The sequence below is a fragment of the Euwallacea fornicatus genome, chromosome 15 (assembly GCF_040115645.1).
Source record: "Euwallacea fornicatus isolate EFF26 chromosome 15, ASM4011564v1, whole genome shotgun sequence".
NCBI lineage: Eukaryota > Metazoa > Arthropoda > Insecta > Coleoptera > Curculionidae > Euwallacea > Euwallacea fornicatus.
Window position 1 is genome coordinate 957094 of NC_089555.1, and position 11834 is coordinate 968927.

Below are 11834 nucleotides of genomic sequence, written 5' to 3' on the forward strand. Positions count from 1 at the left end.
TTAAAAAGAAATGAACTTTTGCTTTATACTCTTCTTATATTTTCCAATTTGCTATGTACATCCTTTACAAACTAAAATATGGTCAAATAGAAAAATAGTTACAATAAATTAATACTTTACATTATAAATCCGTTTTGAGGAAACTTTTGAGAGTACTCTAGTGCACTTTCTCCTTAATGGGTATCACATCCTATAAATGTCTCTTTTCTAAAATTACAACTGATCACAGACCAATTCATACCGCATTATCAGGCACATTATGACGTCTTATCATTTCTTTCCTCCTTTTCCATCTTAGATTCTTCTCGTCGCATTCTACCTTCTCTTTCAAAAAAAAACTGTCCAGCCTGCCTCCTCCTTTCGGCCTGAGGAGTGAGGAAATAAAAGTGCGCCCCCTGATCCCCCGGTAGAGGATAATGTATATAACGTTCCCTGCCTCTTGGATTGAAAGGCGGCGGTGTGATTTCTATGGCCTTAACAATCTCCGCCCTGTTATCATTTTTAATGGGTTCGCTTTGGCCCTCAACTGCAGGCCTCACTTCTGCGTAATTTACTTTTATGTCACTCTCCAAACTTAGAGGCCTATCTTTATACCGTTGCCTCAAAGGGGGACGTTCCACTGGAGGTAAAGGAGTAGTGGAGCTGGGCAATTTTCTCCCAAAGACTGAAAAGTACTGTTTCGTGTTCTCGTCGAAATAGCCTTCGTCTGGTTTTGTGTAATAGCCCTGATTGACTGGATTTGGGGTGACTTCATAAGAGAATTCAGCTATAGGTTTTGAAGGAGTTACCACCACTTCAGTGTTTCGTTGCGGCAAATATCGCAATGGATCGGAAATATACGCAGGCTTCTTTTTTTGCTCTTCTTGGAAATATTGCTGTGGAGGTCGTTCTGAACTGAAATACGAAGGTTCATCTACGCTGAGCTGCTGCACCTGCTGGTAATTAGGCCTCTGAGTTGGCACTATTTCAATGGCTGGTTGAATCTGCACACTGTACTGAGGAATTGGCTTGAAACTGTCGTCACTTCCGTCCATCAATGGAGAGGGCCGAAAAGCCTTTCCTCCTTCAGGCCTCCGGTAATTCTGAGCCTCAAAACTATACTGATACACGGGCTTGGGCGTAGGCCTGTGGGTACTGTAGTGCTGTTGTAGTTGGCTCTGCAAATTTGCGATGTGTATGCTGAAAGTGTTTTTGGGCCTCTGAGGCACATAACGAAATCGAGGTTTTTCGCTCTCGTAGGGCCGGCCAGTGACGTAAATGTATTGGGGTTTATTGACCGGTGTTCTAATTAGCGGTGGAGGAGGAGGCGGAGAGGGTTTGACATCAACGAAAATAGGGCTCCAGTCGTTGTAGTAATCTTGGTTTTGCTTGGGCCGCGGATCTTCAGTAGTAATGGTATTTAGGGCTGGATCGGTTTCCTCGTAGTAGTAGAAATTAGCCTGGGGAGGTGGAGTGGATTTGGGATGCTGTGTCCTTAAACCTGTAAGGGGTGGTGTTAATTTGATGATGTGATGTATCTTGGTTGCAAAGAATAAAAATCCTTCACCAAATTTTGATTGCCGAGTTTCATCTTTTGCCTACATATGATAGCATTTCCTCATTTTGGCTTAGTTTTAACCCATTTTTTTTTACCGCAAATACATACCTATAGGGAACTTCTCTTGCCCCGGCGACACCGAGCTAACCTCCACATTCGTCTTGTGATATTTGAGAGGCACTTGAGTGGTTACAGCCCCATTATACTGCTTTTCCCTATATTGAGGCCGCTGCGGTCTATTTGCCCCGAAATCTGGTCGATGTCTGTTGATTTGGTCCAAATTCACCGGTCTAGGTCTTATTTCGTTGTTGTACGGTTGCTCTTTTGGTGGCAGCAATTCGTTTTTCACCGGTTTTAGGACTGTAACCGGAGGTCTCCTGTTTTTGCCCACAGGCAGATAGGTCCTATTCAACTTATTCACATGAACTGGCAGAATGGTAATCATCTTCGGCCTTCCCGTGGTCGGAATGGTTGTCCTCAGCAACTTGGTAGTTTCAAGTAGTGGTTTCTGTTGGGGTCTTCTAGAGGTGTGCACCCTAACAGTGACTTTACTATAATTCTTAACAACAGAAACTTTGGTAGGAACGATTTTTGTTGGTCTTTTAGTAGAGCCAATTTCGTTGCCCAGAGGCCGTTCCGTTGTGGTGGCTGCTTGTGTTGTAGTGACGTGTTTAGTGGTATGTATGGGTTTTCTTGTGGTTGTCGCGGAATCTTCTTCGAGGGGCGCAAAGAATTTTGGGGGCGGTGGCAAAATAATACCCGGTACTAACGGACCGGGTGGCACCTAGAAATAACAATTGTAGAGCCAGAAAATGACATGTGAAGACCCATGAAGAAAAGAAGAAGACTTGTTTTGTGAGGTTGTAAGGAAGAAAGCGCACTAGCTTAGGATTAGTTTAGATTTTAAAGGTTAGTGACTACATCGATGGAGAGTAAGTGTTAGTGTAGTTTGCAGCCCGAATGCGACAGAATCCCATAGAAAGACCTACAAGAAAGAAAACAGTTAAACGGGTTAATAGCGAGAAATGAAGTCTATTAGTAAGGGTGTTAAGGATTGGGAGAGATTACTTACCAAACTTGAATTATCCTTGGGGTAGAAAAAACTGTAAGGCGGAGGATAATATATTGATGGGTCGTCTTCGTCGAGGATGTCTGTGTTCGTTGCGTTCTCTAAAACGTCCAAAGTCAATGATAACTTCGAATTTTAATTGTTGTGAGAGCGGTTAACTCAAATAATGATTCTTCATATACATGATATGGCTCTTGTGTAACACTTACCTAGGGGAGCTGGTAGTATCGCTACCCCAGGAGGTAAATGCGCGAACGAAGGCGGCAAACTGCCGTTCAAAAAGGTGGGGGGGAACGGCATCCCCCCTGGGGGTTCCCCCGAGACAGGTACTGACACCGCAACTTCCCCGGCAGAAGGGTTGGCCGGATCGGAATTGGGAGAGCCTGTATATGAGTTAGTCGAAGGATGATAATGAGTGGTAGTCATTGATGACGAAGCTGTTAATGCTTTTGTTGTGGTTACCTGCGTCCGGGAAATATTGACTTTGCGGGGGGATTTCTCCGTCCCAACCTGGCGGGGGAGGTAGGGCGTAGGCCGGCGTTTCTGCAGACGCATTAAGCGTTCTCGAAGAGTTTGTGCCCAGGATTTGAAGGGGCCCGTCGTCGGTGAGTTGGACAGGAAAGGGCGGCGGGACCGCCGGATTTTTGGGGATTTTTACCTGAACGCAGATATTGTTAATCCTGCCAAATACAAATTTACTGTCGTACTTGATGCAGGGGTGCGTTGTAATCGTCCAATGGCTGCCACAGTTGTCCCACATAATCCTGTTTGGAGTCGTCGTGCGCCGGATAGCCACCACCTTTGATGACCAAAAGGTGGTTTTCAGCCAACCAAATGTCGTTTTTTGTCAGTCCTCCGAGGGTCGCGATATTGTCGCTTGGAACCTGAAAAAGCCCATCGCATGACGTTTCTAAAAATCCTAATTTAACGTTACCTCGTGGTTAGGAGCATAACTTATAATCCCAGGCTTTTTGGGTGGTTTCTTGAACAGCTCCTTCTGAATCAACCCATACTTGCCGTCGGCCACTTGCTGCGACAGCGTTTTCCTGTCGTCCCCCCCTTTGCCTGTGTTCTGTTTTTTTGTGTTTTCTCCGGCACTAAAGTGCTCCAATGTTTGCTTTCATCAAACTGGATTTCGTCACTTACCTGGCAGTAATCAACTCGGAATCGTCACTGGGGTCTGGGTCCAAAATCCGCAAGTGTCCCCCAACCAAGCGGTGCAATTGCCTCTGCAGGGGATGTAAACGAGCGTTCGGAGTTGCCAAACAAACAGTCAAATGCAACATGAGGGCGAAGATGTAAGGCCATCGGTGCCGATATCGCATCTAATTAATCACATCTGTTTTTTATGAGGCGGTACTTTCACACTTACATTATTTAAACAGCAATTTGCATTTGTATCTACATAGTTCTGCCAAGGCCGTCAGAACGCACTGATATTTAACAGTCCTTTTAACGCGCCTTAATAACTCGGCAATATCAATTTATTTCAAGCTTTGTCCTTTGCCTGCCTCGTAAAAGACAAATTATCAGTGGTCATTAAATCTGGTCGTCTTGGAGGCCGTTTTGTCCGTAATGTCGTCAGTAGACGTACGTTTAGGTTTCTAATAGATACCTATCTAAGGCCGAAAAAAATAGTCCAATCACGTTTCTTGGACGCGAATTTTGCTTTGCAGGGCATTTCACTTTCGTTTTTTGTTCCTGCAGTCGATATATACGTTTACTTGGGCGGTAAACTATTAAATAAAGTTATAGCCCAGAATGGTAGTAAATAAGGAAAAGTCTCATTTGGTATGTGACTGGGTAGGTCATTGGTCTCTGCTATTAACTGTGTAAACATTGATATATTGCACAAAAAAATTAACTTGATCTGATATTTCAAAATTACTCTTCGGGCGTCAGCCTAAAGAATATCCGATCTATGTCGAAATATTGATCGCACACTTGAGCAAATTATAGTGCTTAATTGTAGTTTGTGGAATGTGCGGCTTTTATTTTAACCAGGGGGTCTGCAGCCACAATTATCTTTGCTGTAAGGTCAAATCGGAGAGTTTTTGGTGTGAACTAAATAGGAAAATGTAGGCGAATCAACCAAAACACCTTGCAGCGAGACAATAAGGCAAAATTTCCCAAACGAACAATGGACAAGTTGTTGTGCAAAAGCTGAGTATGAACTATTAGCTGTCAACTGAAAGCTTAAATTAATGCTAATTTGTTAATTACACGGTATTTTTTTGTTTTGTTATCTCTGGCGGTTGATATGTATAATTTGAGCAAAATGCGAACGTAGCCTTGGATGGTCATAGTTTCATGTAACATACCAAATTTTTCAGCTCTGTTTTAACGGGCACGCCCATATATCCCGAGGTTATATGCAATTAAAACCTAAGTAGCTCGGTTAACTGCAGGAAATCGTATAGGGTTATAATCGGTTTTCATTGCATTCTTGATAGATATTTTCGGAGAGCCTTTGCGCAACACTGGCCAGATGACTCATGGGATCATTGCAAGAACAATACACAGGAACTCTTTCGCTCCAGTTGCATAAATCGCTTTATGAACTAGACCAGTTCTAACAATATGTCATTCTGCCGAAAATTACATTATGAACTGCCGGTTCAATTTTTTGTGTCGAAATCCGGACCATTAAGTTTCAAATTCAAAAATACAACCGGTTTAATAGCCCTAAACGATCGTTAACTATCGCTTTCCGCGTTTTTCAGTGGCGCAATTGATCCTTGTCTCTGTTTGTTTGGTGCCCGTATTTTTTGTTTGTTCACTGGTCAAGCATTTGCATTAAATAGCTTTGAAGCTGCGGCTAATTACGCTAAATCTTAAACTAAATATTGTTTTTGGTACTACCTCGTTAAAGTGCGTCAGAGATGCGCAAAACGCCGTGATTTATAGGGGTCAGATGCTGAGTAAACTGGATCAAGCAGTTATTAATTGGACATATTGGATTTAGTCTGCGGTTATGGCTAAAGTTTATGGGCGTAGGCATTCGTTTGCCATTTGATCTTGCGAGCAGTTCGAGCTGAAAATGGACGTAAACTTGTTACGGGATCACGTTCTCGTAGGTTATATTCAAACTAGCCGACATAACGAGTACTTTTCGCACTCATACCTTTTTTATTTGCATTTCGGTATTTCAAATGGTTACCAACGCATGTGGCACCTTTTACTGCACCAGTGCCATGTGGAGAGACTCTCACCTTGTCAGATATACCGTGGATTTTCGAAAACTCCGAATACGTCCTTTTTGGGGGGTAGAAGTGTACACCCATTTAATAGAATTCTTCTTCACTCAAATTTCGTCTACATTTTAAAAGCCAAATCGTAAAATTTTGATTTGTCTCGTAAGATTTGGATTTGCCCCCGCTGTGTGGTTGTCATCTATTACAGCTAATCACAAGTGGCGCTCTTCGTCACGTCTCTATCTTCCTCTATCACGTGTGTGTTCTGGAACGACGTATGCCGACACGAGATGTTTTACGTTCAACTGTTCTCCTGGGGCGAAAATGGGTGCTTCGCCTGAATTATATGCGGAATATTTAAACGTTCGTTAAATTGTTAATTAAAAAAAAACGTTAATTTCAGGTGATGGAATATATTATTCCGATACTTGGAAGGGCGTACTAACTTTTAAGTTAATAATTTCAAAGTGGTTCAACTTTGTTTTAATGGAAAGGTGAGGAGAATCACCCCTTGCTGTCCTCGCATAGGATTGTCGTTGTAGGGCCAAATTATTAATGTTCGTCATATTTCAACACTGCCTACCATCAGTGTCCATGGAATCTTTGAAATAGAGCCTAGGCGAGTATTGGTCAGAACCTTGGTTTGCATGGGAACTGGTTTTGATGTTAAAGTTAACGGCACGTTAGCAATTTGCCTCTTGGTCCCCAGATCACTCATAACAACTAACATTACCCACTATTTATTAATATAATAACCATTTTCCCAACTTTTTGGATGGTTTCTCCATTCAGCCTAAGGCTGAGAACAGTGAGAACCATTTTGCTTGTGTCACAGTCCCGTTCTAGTCCCAAATTTGAAAAGAATCTAATTAAGATTTCGGCAATGACAGTGCAAGTTGGTTCATTTGCACGCATTGTCCTGTCTTCAGGGACGTGGTAGAAATTTCATGAAGACAATGCGCTTTTAAATATTTTAATAATATCGTTTTCGTTGCTGCTAAACCCCAAGCCTCTCTTTAACCGTCTCATCGGGTGAATAATTAAAAGCAGCAGCTTTAATTGATGGTTCTGTTGATAATCAGTTCTGCCCGGTAGATTTTTCACGATTTGCCTGCTATTCAGTACGGAACCACGAAAATTCAAAATTAATGTCTGTGTTTGAAATTTATTGGTTATACAACAACTATTGCGAAACTGGGCCGTTGTTAACAATAATTAAAATCGTTTTATAACTTTGTTAAGGAAATTTCTCGGCCGACATTTCCATTTTAATTGCGTCTGGAGCGGTTCTTGGTACTGTCATTTATGTGGCAATTAAAGAAAAGGAAAAGCTACGTTTAGTACTCGGCCGGTTTACAGACTACAGCTGCTGTAAATAATCATTTTCGAATGCTCTGTTTCCTGTAATAATTACGGGGTTTGTTCTGTGCAGTTCCGTTTAAAGCAACTTTTATTGAAATACCTTAATGTTAAAAAATCCAGTCTAAAAACGAAGGAACCAAACACTCAGCTCGAGCGCCACCGGAACTCACGTTATCACTACGAATCGACTCATCACTAAACCATACGGATCCCCATGATTCGACCTGAGTACCATCAGAGGGAATTCCTCCAAGACAGGGAATTCCTTCTTACTGAGAACAGGTAAGCTCGCGTGGTATCCCCCAGAGCGAAATCTTGACTGGCGGCCGGTAGCCCACCGTGAAGAAGTCGGCACCGTGGTCGGACCCCATCAGGTGGGGAATTTCATTGTTTACGAGATACCGAGTGGAATTGAATCGGCCAAATTCATCATGGATAATCGCGCAAATTGTTTTGTTTATGGATTGATCGTTAATTGCTGTTCGTCGTTTTTTCCCAATTAGGTTTGAAGAGGATTTAAAAAAGGATTACGAATCCAGGTCCTGGTTCCAGTTCGGCGTTAATTGTCTGAAATTCAATGAGCGAATTAGTGTAGTCGCAAGGAAATGGGAAATGTTGTGGTTGGGCTTTGCAATATGCGACACGGATTATAACAGCTCTTTTCACAACAAAATCCATTTCCTATTTGCTAATAAGTTTAGCAACGTCACACTCCATTTGCCGAACTGTTTTGAGTTGATATTAGAGTTCCCTCGTAAGTCGCAATTACGCGGAAAACGCCCTCGATACTAATTGGCCTCGATTGAGCCGAGGGCGATAATTGGGGTAAGGTGCGACGGTTTTAAGGTGGTACTCGCATAGATGACACTGCACAAGCACCCAGGATACAGAGCCATACAAAGAATCATGGTGTCGTTGTAGGTTTAAGGTGTAGCCACCTTTACACGTCAGCCAAGTGAGATAAGTCATTAGGCATCTTAGGCGGTTTTTTGAGTAACGTGATCGTTACCCCTTATTAAACGAGCGTAGTACCGAAATGCTTTATGGTCAAGATCCACATAAATGCCCTCAGTTTGCGTGATTAATTTTTTTTTTCTTTGCAGGTAGGTGGTCTAGTTTTCATAACGTTTGGTCGTTGCGTCAAGGTAAGTTCAACATAATTATCAATTGCGCAGTTTATCCTCGAGCGTCTCTTAATTATTTGACTGCCGGGACAGAGGCCCAAAGGGATTGTGATTCGCTGAAGGGCTAAAAGAGATTGTCAGCTGCTGGTTTGTGAGAAACCGCGGTGATGGATCGTGCGACTGACCTTGCTTAATTAATCCAAGAATCGAGCTTAATAATATAGTCTAAGAAAATTTTTACGCTTATTTACATATAAGTACACCGCATTGTCTCAAATCTTGTTCTCACGAATACATTATGTTATTCGAGAGCGATGGGATGCCATTGATTTACGCAAATTGTTCAGGCACGGCAGAGGCGTATTTAGGCCGAAAATAGCACGAGAGCAATTTCAATATTAATTATCCTAATTTCGCGACGTCGGCCATTTCCGCAACTTTGTTAAACGCTCACGTATCCTCAGAGGACCGTTTCAGCATTAATGCGATCACCTTGACCATCTACAACAAAGATCGGCTTAAGCAAAATTTCACGGTCCAGCTATTTGAGAACGCAGTTGCACCTCGGCGTTCTCGGTACGACCCTGAACTTACTCGTGTAGGTACTCGCACGACAATGAGAACAGTGAAAATTGTACTTGCACTTTTCACTTTTTATCCTGCATTTAAGTACTAATCCCTGGGAAATATCGAACAAGATCAAATAACATAAATCGTGGCAACCAACATTTTCTTGGGCAAAGCACGCGATTGGTAATGTGACTTGACTTAAAGGTGCACCCACATGGAACCGCGGCGATTACGTGTATACGTGATGAAAATAAAAGTTCCGACAATAAGATTCCGCACGCCCCAATGATTTCGGACCAAAATATTGATAAATTGGCCATGGCTGACCGGCGGCCATTAAACTCGATTGTTTTATGCTCTGGATATCGCAGGGGTTTCGCAAAGAAATCACAGTAATCATAATTAAAAAAAAAAAAAAAAAAGCGCTTTTTCTGGCACTGCCAACGTGAAAAAAAGGCCGAAGAGCGCGCGCCTTTCGTGTTTCGCTCTTGGGGCCCCATCAAATCGTGCCCTGTGCCCGGCTCGACTGATATCGAACAATGCCAAGTTGGTCGCCATTTCCGGGGTTCTTGTACCTCCAACGAATGTCCGTATCAACCTAAACGTCCAAGGTAAAGTTTGATTTCCGCAAGTCGAAGACCGTTGCCGGGTCGGACGATCGATTTGACTTTTACCGCCGTTTTGAGAACGCGCATCCTTCAACTTGAAAGGAAAATTCGAATCTCGGTTGATTGAGTTTCACACTTTGTTGTTGTCTACAAACAGGATTTAATGTCGATTGATCTAATAGTGATCTAATGAACCGTACCAATTGCGGGGATCAGCTCAAAATCGAGACTTTTTATCTCGAGAGCGTGGCGAACGTGTTAATTGAAGTAGAGATTATTGATCACTCATTAATGTACGTGTCGGTTACAACATTTTGCCGTCGACAGCATCGCGAAAAACTAAAACCATTCAATCATCTCGTACGAAACTCATTAGGAAATGTTGCCTTAACCCACTCGTGTCCTGTCGAGGGGACTTGGTTCGCTCGTCGCACAGAATCCCGATCGTTTAACGACACTGTGCATATCCCGACTGAACACGTGAACACTGTGCCTGCAAGACGTGACGAGGGTGTGGGTATCTGGCCCGCATCGCGGTGTTTGCATGGATCGACCCGTACAAGAGCAGGCAATCCATGTGGATAAAATTGACATTATTTCTGCATCAGGAACAGAGACACATCCACCAGACGTCCCTCGTTGGGCGGGGTGTCAGCGTGGGCATCTCGAACAAATTCGCGTCTTCCCTGCTGTCCCACCCCAGACACAAGGGCGGCACAGTTGGTTGGGCAGTGCCGAGTATCTCTTTTGCGTAGATTTTATTTTGTTCGAAGGACCACAGCTCATTTGGCGCCGAGCCGATGCAGGACGAACAGACTTGATAACAACAGACTCATATTTATCTTACTAAATTTCCAATACTACTGTACAAGTGACGAAAGTCACAACGAAGTGTAAAATTGGAGTAAACTAGAAAACCACAAGCGACCACCGTTTTCTTGAACAAATCTTATGTGAATTGAGAGCAGTATCGGGATCCTGCCGAGACTGCAGGAGTTAAAAAGAGAATTGGAGAGATGTCGAAGAGGCGTTGCGTGAGAGATTATGCGAGACTGCCCAAATCTTACTTTTCCCACCGAATGTGAACCTCATATATTTTCTACCGCCTCATAGTCACACCAATTGGTGTGATTTGTTAGCGCCGAGGACTAAGGACTGCTTATCACTGCGGTGCCATGAAGGTGTGAGAAAAATGGTGGGTGAGAAGGGTTGTGAGCGCGGGAAAAGTGTGGGATGCCTGTGCATTTGAATAATGTAAACACTGCCCTTAAGGGTTTACGTTGGCAAAATAAAACGAAATTTATTAGCGGGTGAAGACGTCGAGCATTTTCCAAACGGTAATGGATGTTATTTAAGAATTTTTATTTTGAGAGAAAACACCAAACCATTACCTTTTCCTTTAAAAAATTGTTAATTGACGTGCCGATGAATACCTTGTAGATCAAGTTTCTGCAGTCGGGCAATAAAATTGCAGTAATCAGTGCTGCGCGCCGTGTAGAGGAACTGCTCATTCCGCAGCAATAATTTGCGTTGGTAATGCGTAGCTTTCCCGCACTGATGGTGGCAGCAACGAAAGCCCCCACAATTTAAGAAATCTACAACTTGATGTACAGACATCCTTTGCGCGGGACGCTAATGAATGCGTGTCACATACCCGTAGGGCATACAGGGGGATTGAAAATTGACCAACTTTTATCAATCAACACATGCGCGGTAACGCACCGTCTCCGAGCCGAATCTAGATTTACTACTGACGCTCTCACGTTAATCAAACCCCCTTCAAGTGACCCGCCCGTATACGCTTAAATTCAGTGATAACGTTTTTTTTCTTATTTTTTTAATAAGCTGTCATTCTTTTCATAGCTGTTGCCCATTTTGACACGTCAAATTTGTTAGATAGAATGAGCACACATTTAACGATCGCGCGAGCGAACATTGTGCTACTTTACGGCCAAGGCCACTATGAGGGCGGAAGAGCGCAGAAGCTCAATTCATTTTTGGAATTTTGAAGCATCACATTTTTTTTTCTTTTCACTTGCAGATTCTACTACCTGTTTGGTATCGATAAAATACACATTCAAGTTTACGCCGAAACCGATAGAGTCGCAACAAGTGTTCTATTAAATTGTCATTGTAACTTACAAGGAAGTGAAGAGTGAATTTGGTAAAATTCGGAAAAATGGCGATATCTCGAAATGCGCGACACTCTGTATTATAGTATATATGGTCAGATACGTTCACCATCATCTTACCTGCCGCCCTCTTTCGGGTGTGCATCGGCGAACCAAACACCCCGTATAGCAAATAGTGGGCTTTGAGTGAGGCTGGTCAAAGATGAATTGACAATGTATCAATTAGAGGCTTAAAAAC

General features: G+C 42.9%; 2 protein-coding genes across 6 annotated transcripts in view; one reads left to right on the forward strand and one right to left on the reverse strand.

Moving 5' to 3' along the window:
* The window catches only part of Naa15-16 (N-alpha-acetyltransferase 15/16), a 35136-nt gene that overhangs the window by 2976 nt on the left and 20326 nt on the right, over positions 1-11834 (forward strand). Inside the window, exon 12 of one of the 2 annotated variants that reach the window (XM_066290347.1) lies at positions 8266-8307. The exons of the other annotated variant lie outside the window; for it this stretch is intronic. Coding sequence (XP_066146444.1) covers positions 8266-8307 — 42 coding nt within the window. The remainder of the gene's footprint in view (positions 1-8265; positions 8308-11834) is intronic. 2 annotated transcript variants of the gene reach the window in all.
* On the reverse strand, positions 141-7487 carry LOC136343556 (uncharacterized). Of its 4 annotated transcripts, none has more exons than XM_066290343.1 (9): positions 7263-7487; positions 3753-3931; positions 3541-3703; positions 3314-3490; positions 3069-3264; positions 2816-2989; positions 2610-2707; positions 1646-2321; positions 141-1480 (listed from the first exon to the last, which is right to left on the reverse strand). In XM_066290343.1, the coding sequence occupies exons 2-9, from the start codon at positions 3929-3931 to the stop codon at positions 258-260; spliced, it is 2886 nt and encodes a 961-aa protein (XP_066146440.1). In that variant the 5' UTR covers positions 7263-7487; the 3' UTR covers positions 141-257. The 4 variants fall into 4 exon arrangements, with proteins under 4 accessions (XP_066146440.1, XP_066146441.1, XP_066146442.1 ...); XM_066290344.1 differs by having other exon boundaries at positions 7333-7477; XM_066290345.1 differs by lacking the exon at positions 7263-7487 and adding an exon at positions 4012-6097.

Excerpts from the sequence above, each read along its gene's own strand:
- LOC136343556 (XM_066290343.1), bottom strand. The coding sequence starts at position 3,931 with ATGCGATATCGGCACCGATGGCCTTACATCTTCGCCCTCATGTTGCAT. Across the intron at positions 2,990-3,068 it reads TCAATATTTCCCGGACGCAG|GCTCTCCCAATTCCGATCCG; the intron begins GTAACCACAACA and ends ACTCATATACAG. Across the intron at positions 2,708-2,815 it reads GATACTACCAGCTCCCCTAG|AGAACGCAACGAACACAGAC; the intron begins GTAAGTGTTACA and ends TGGACGTTTTAG.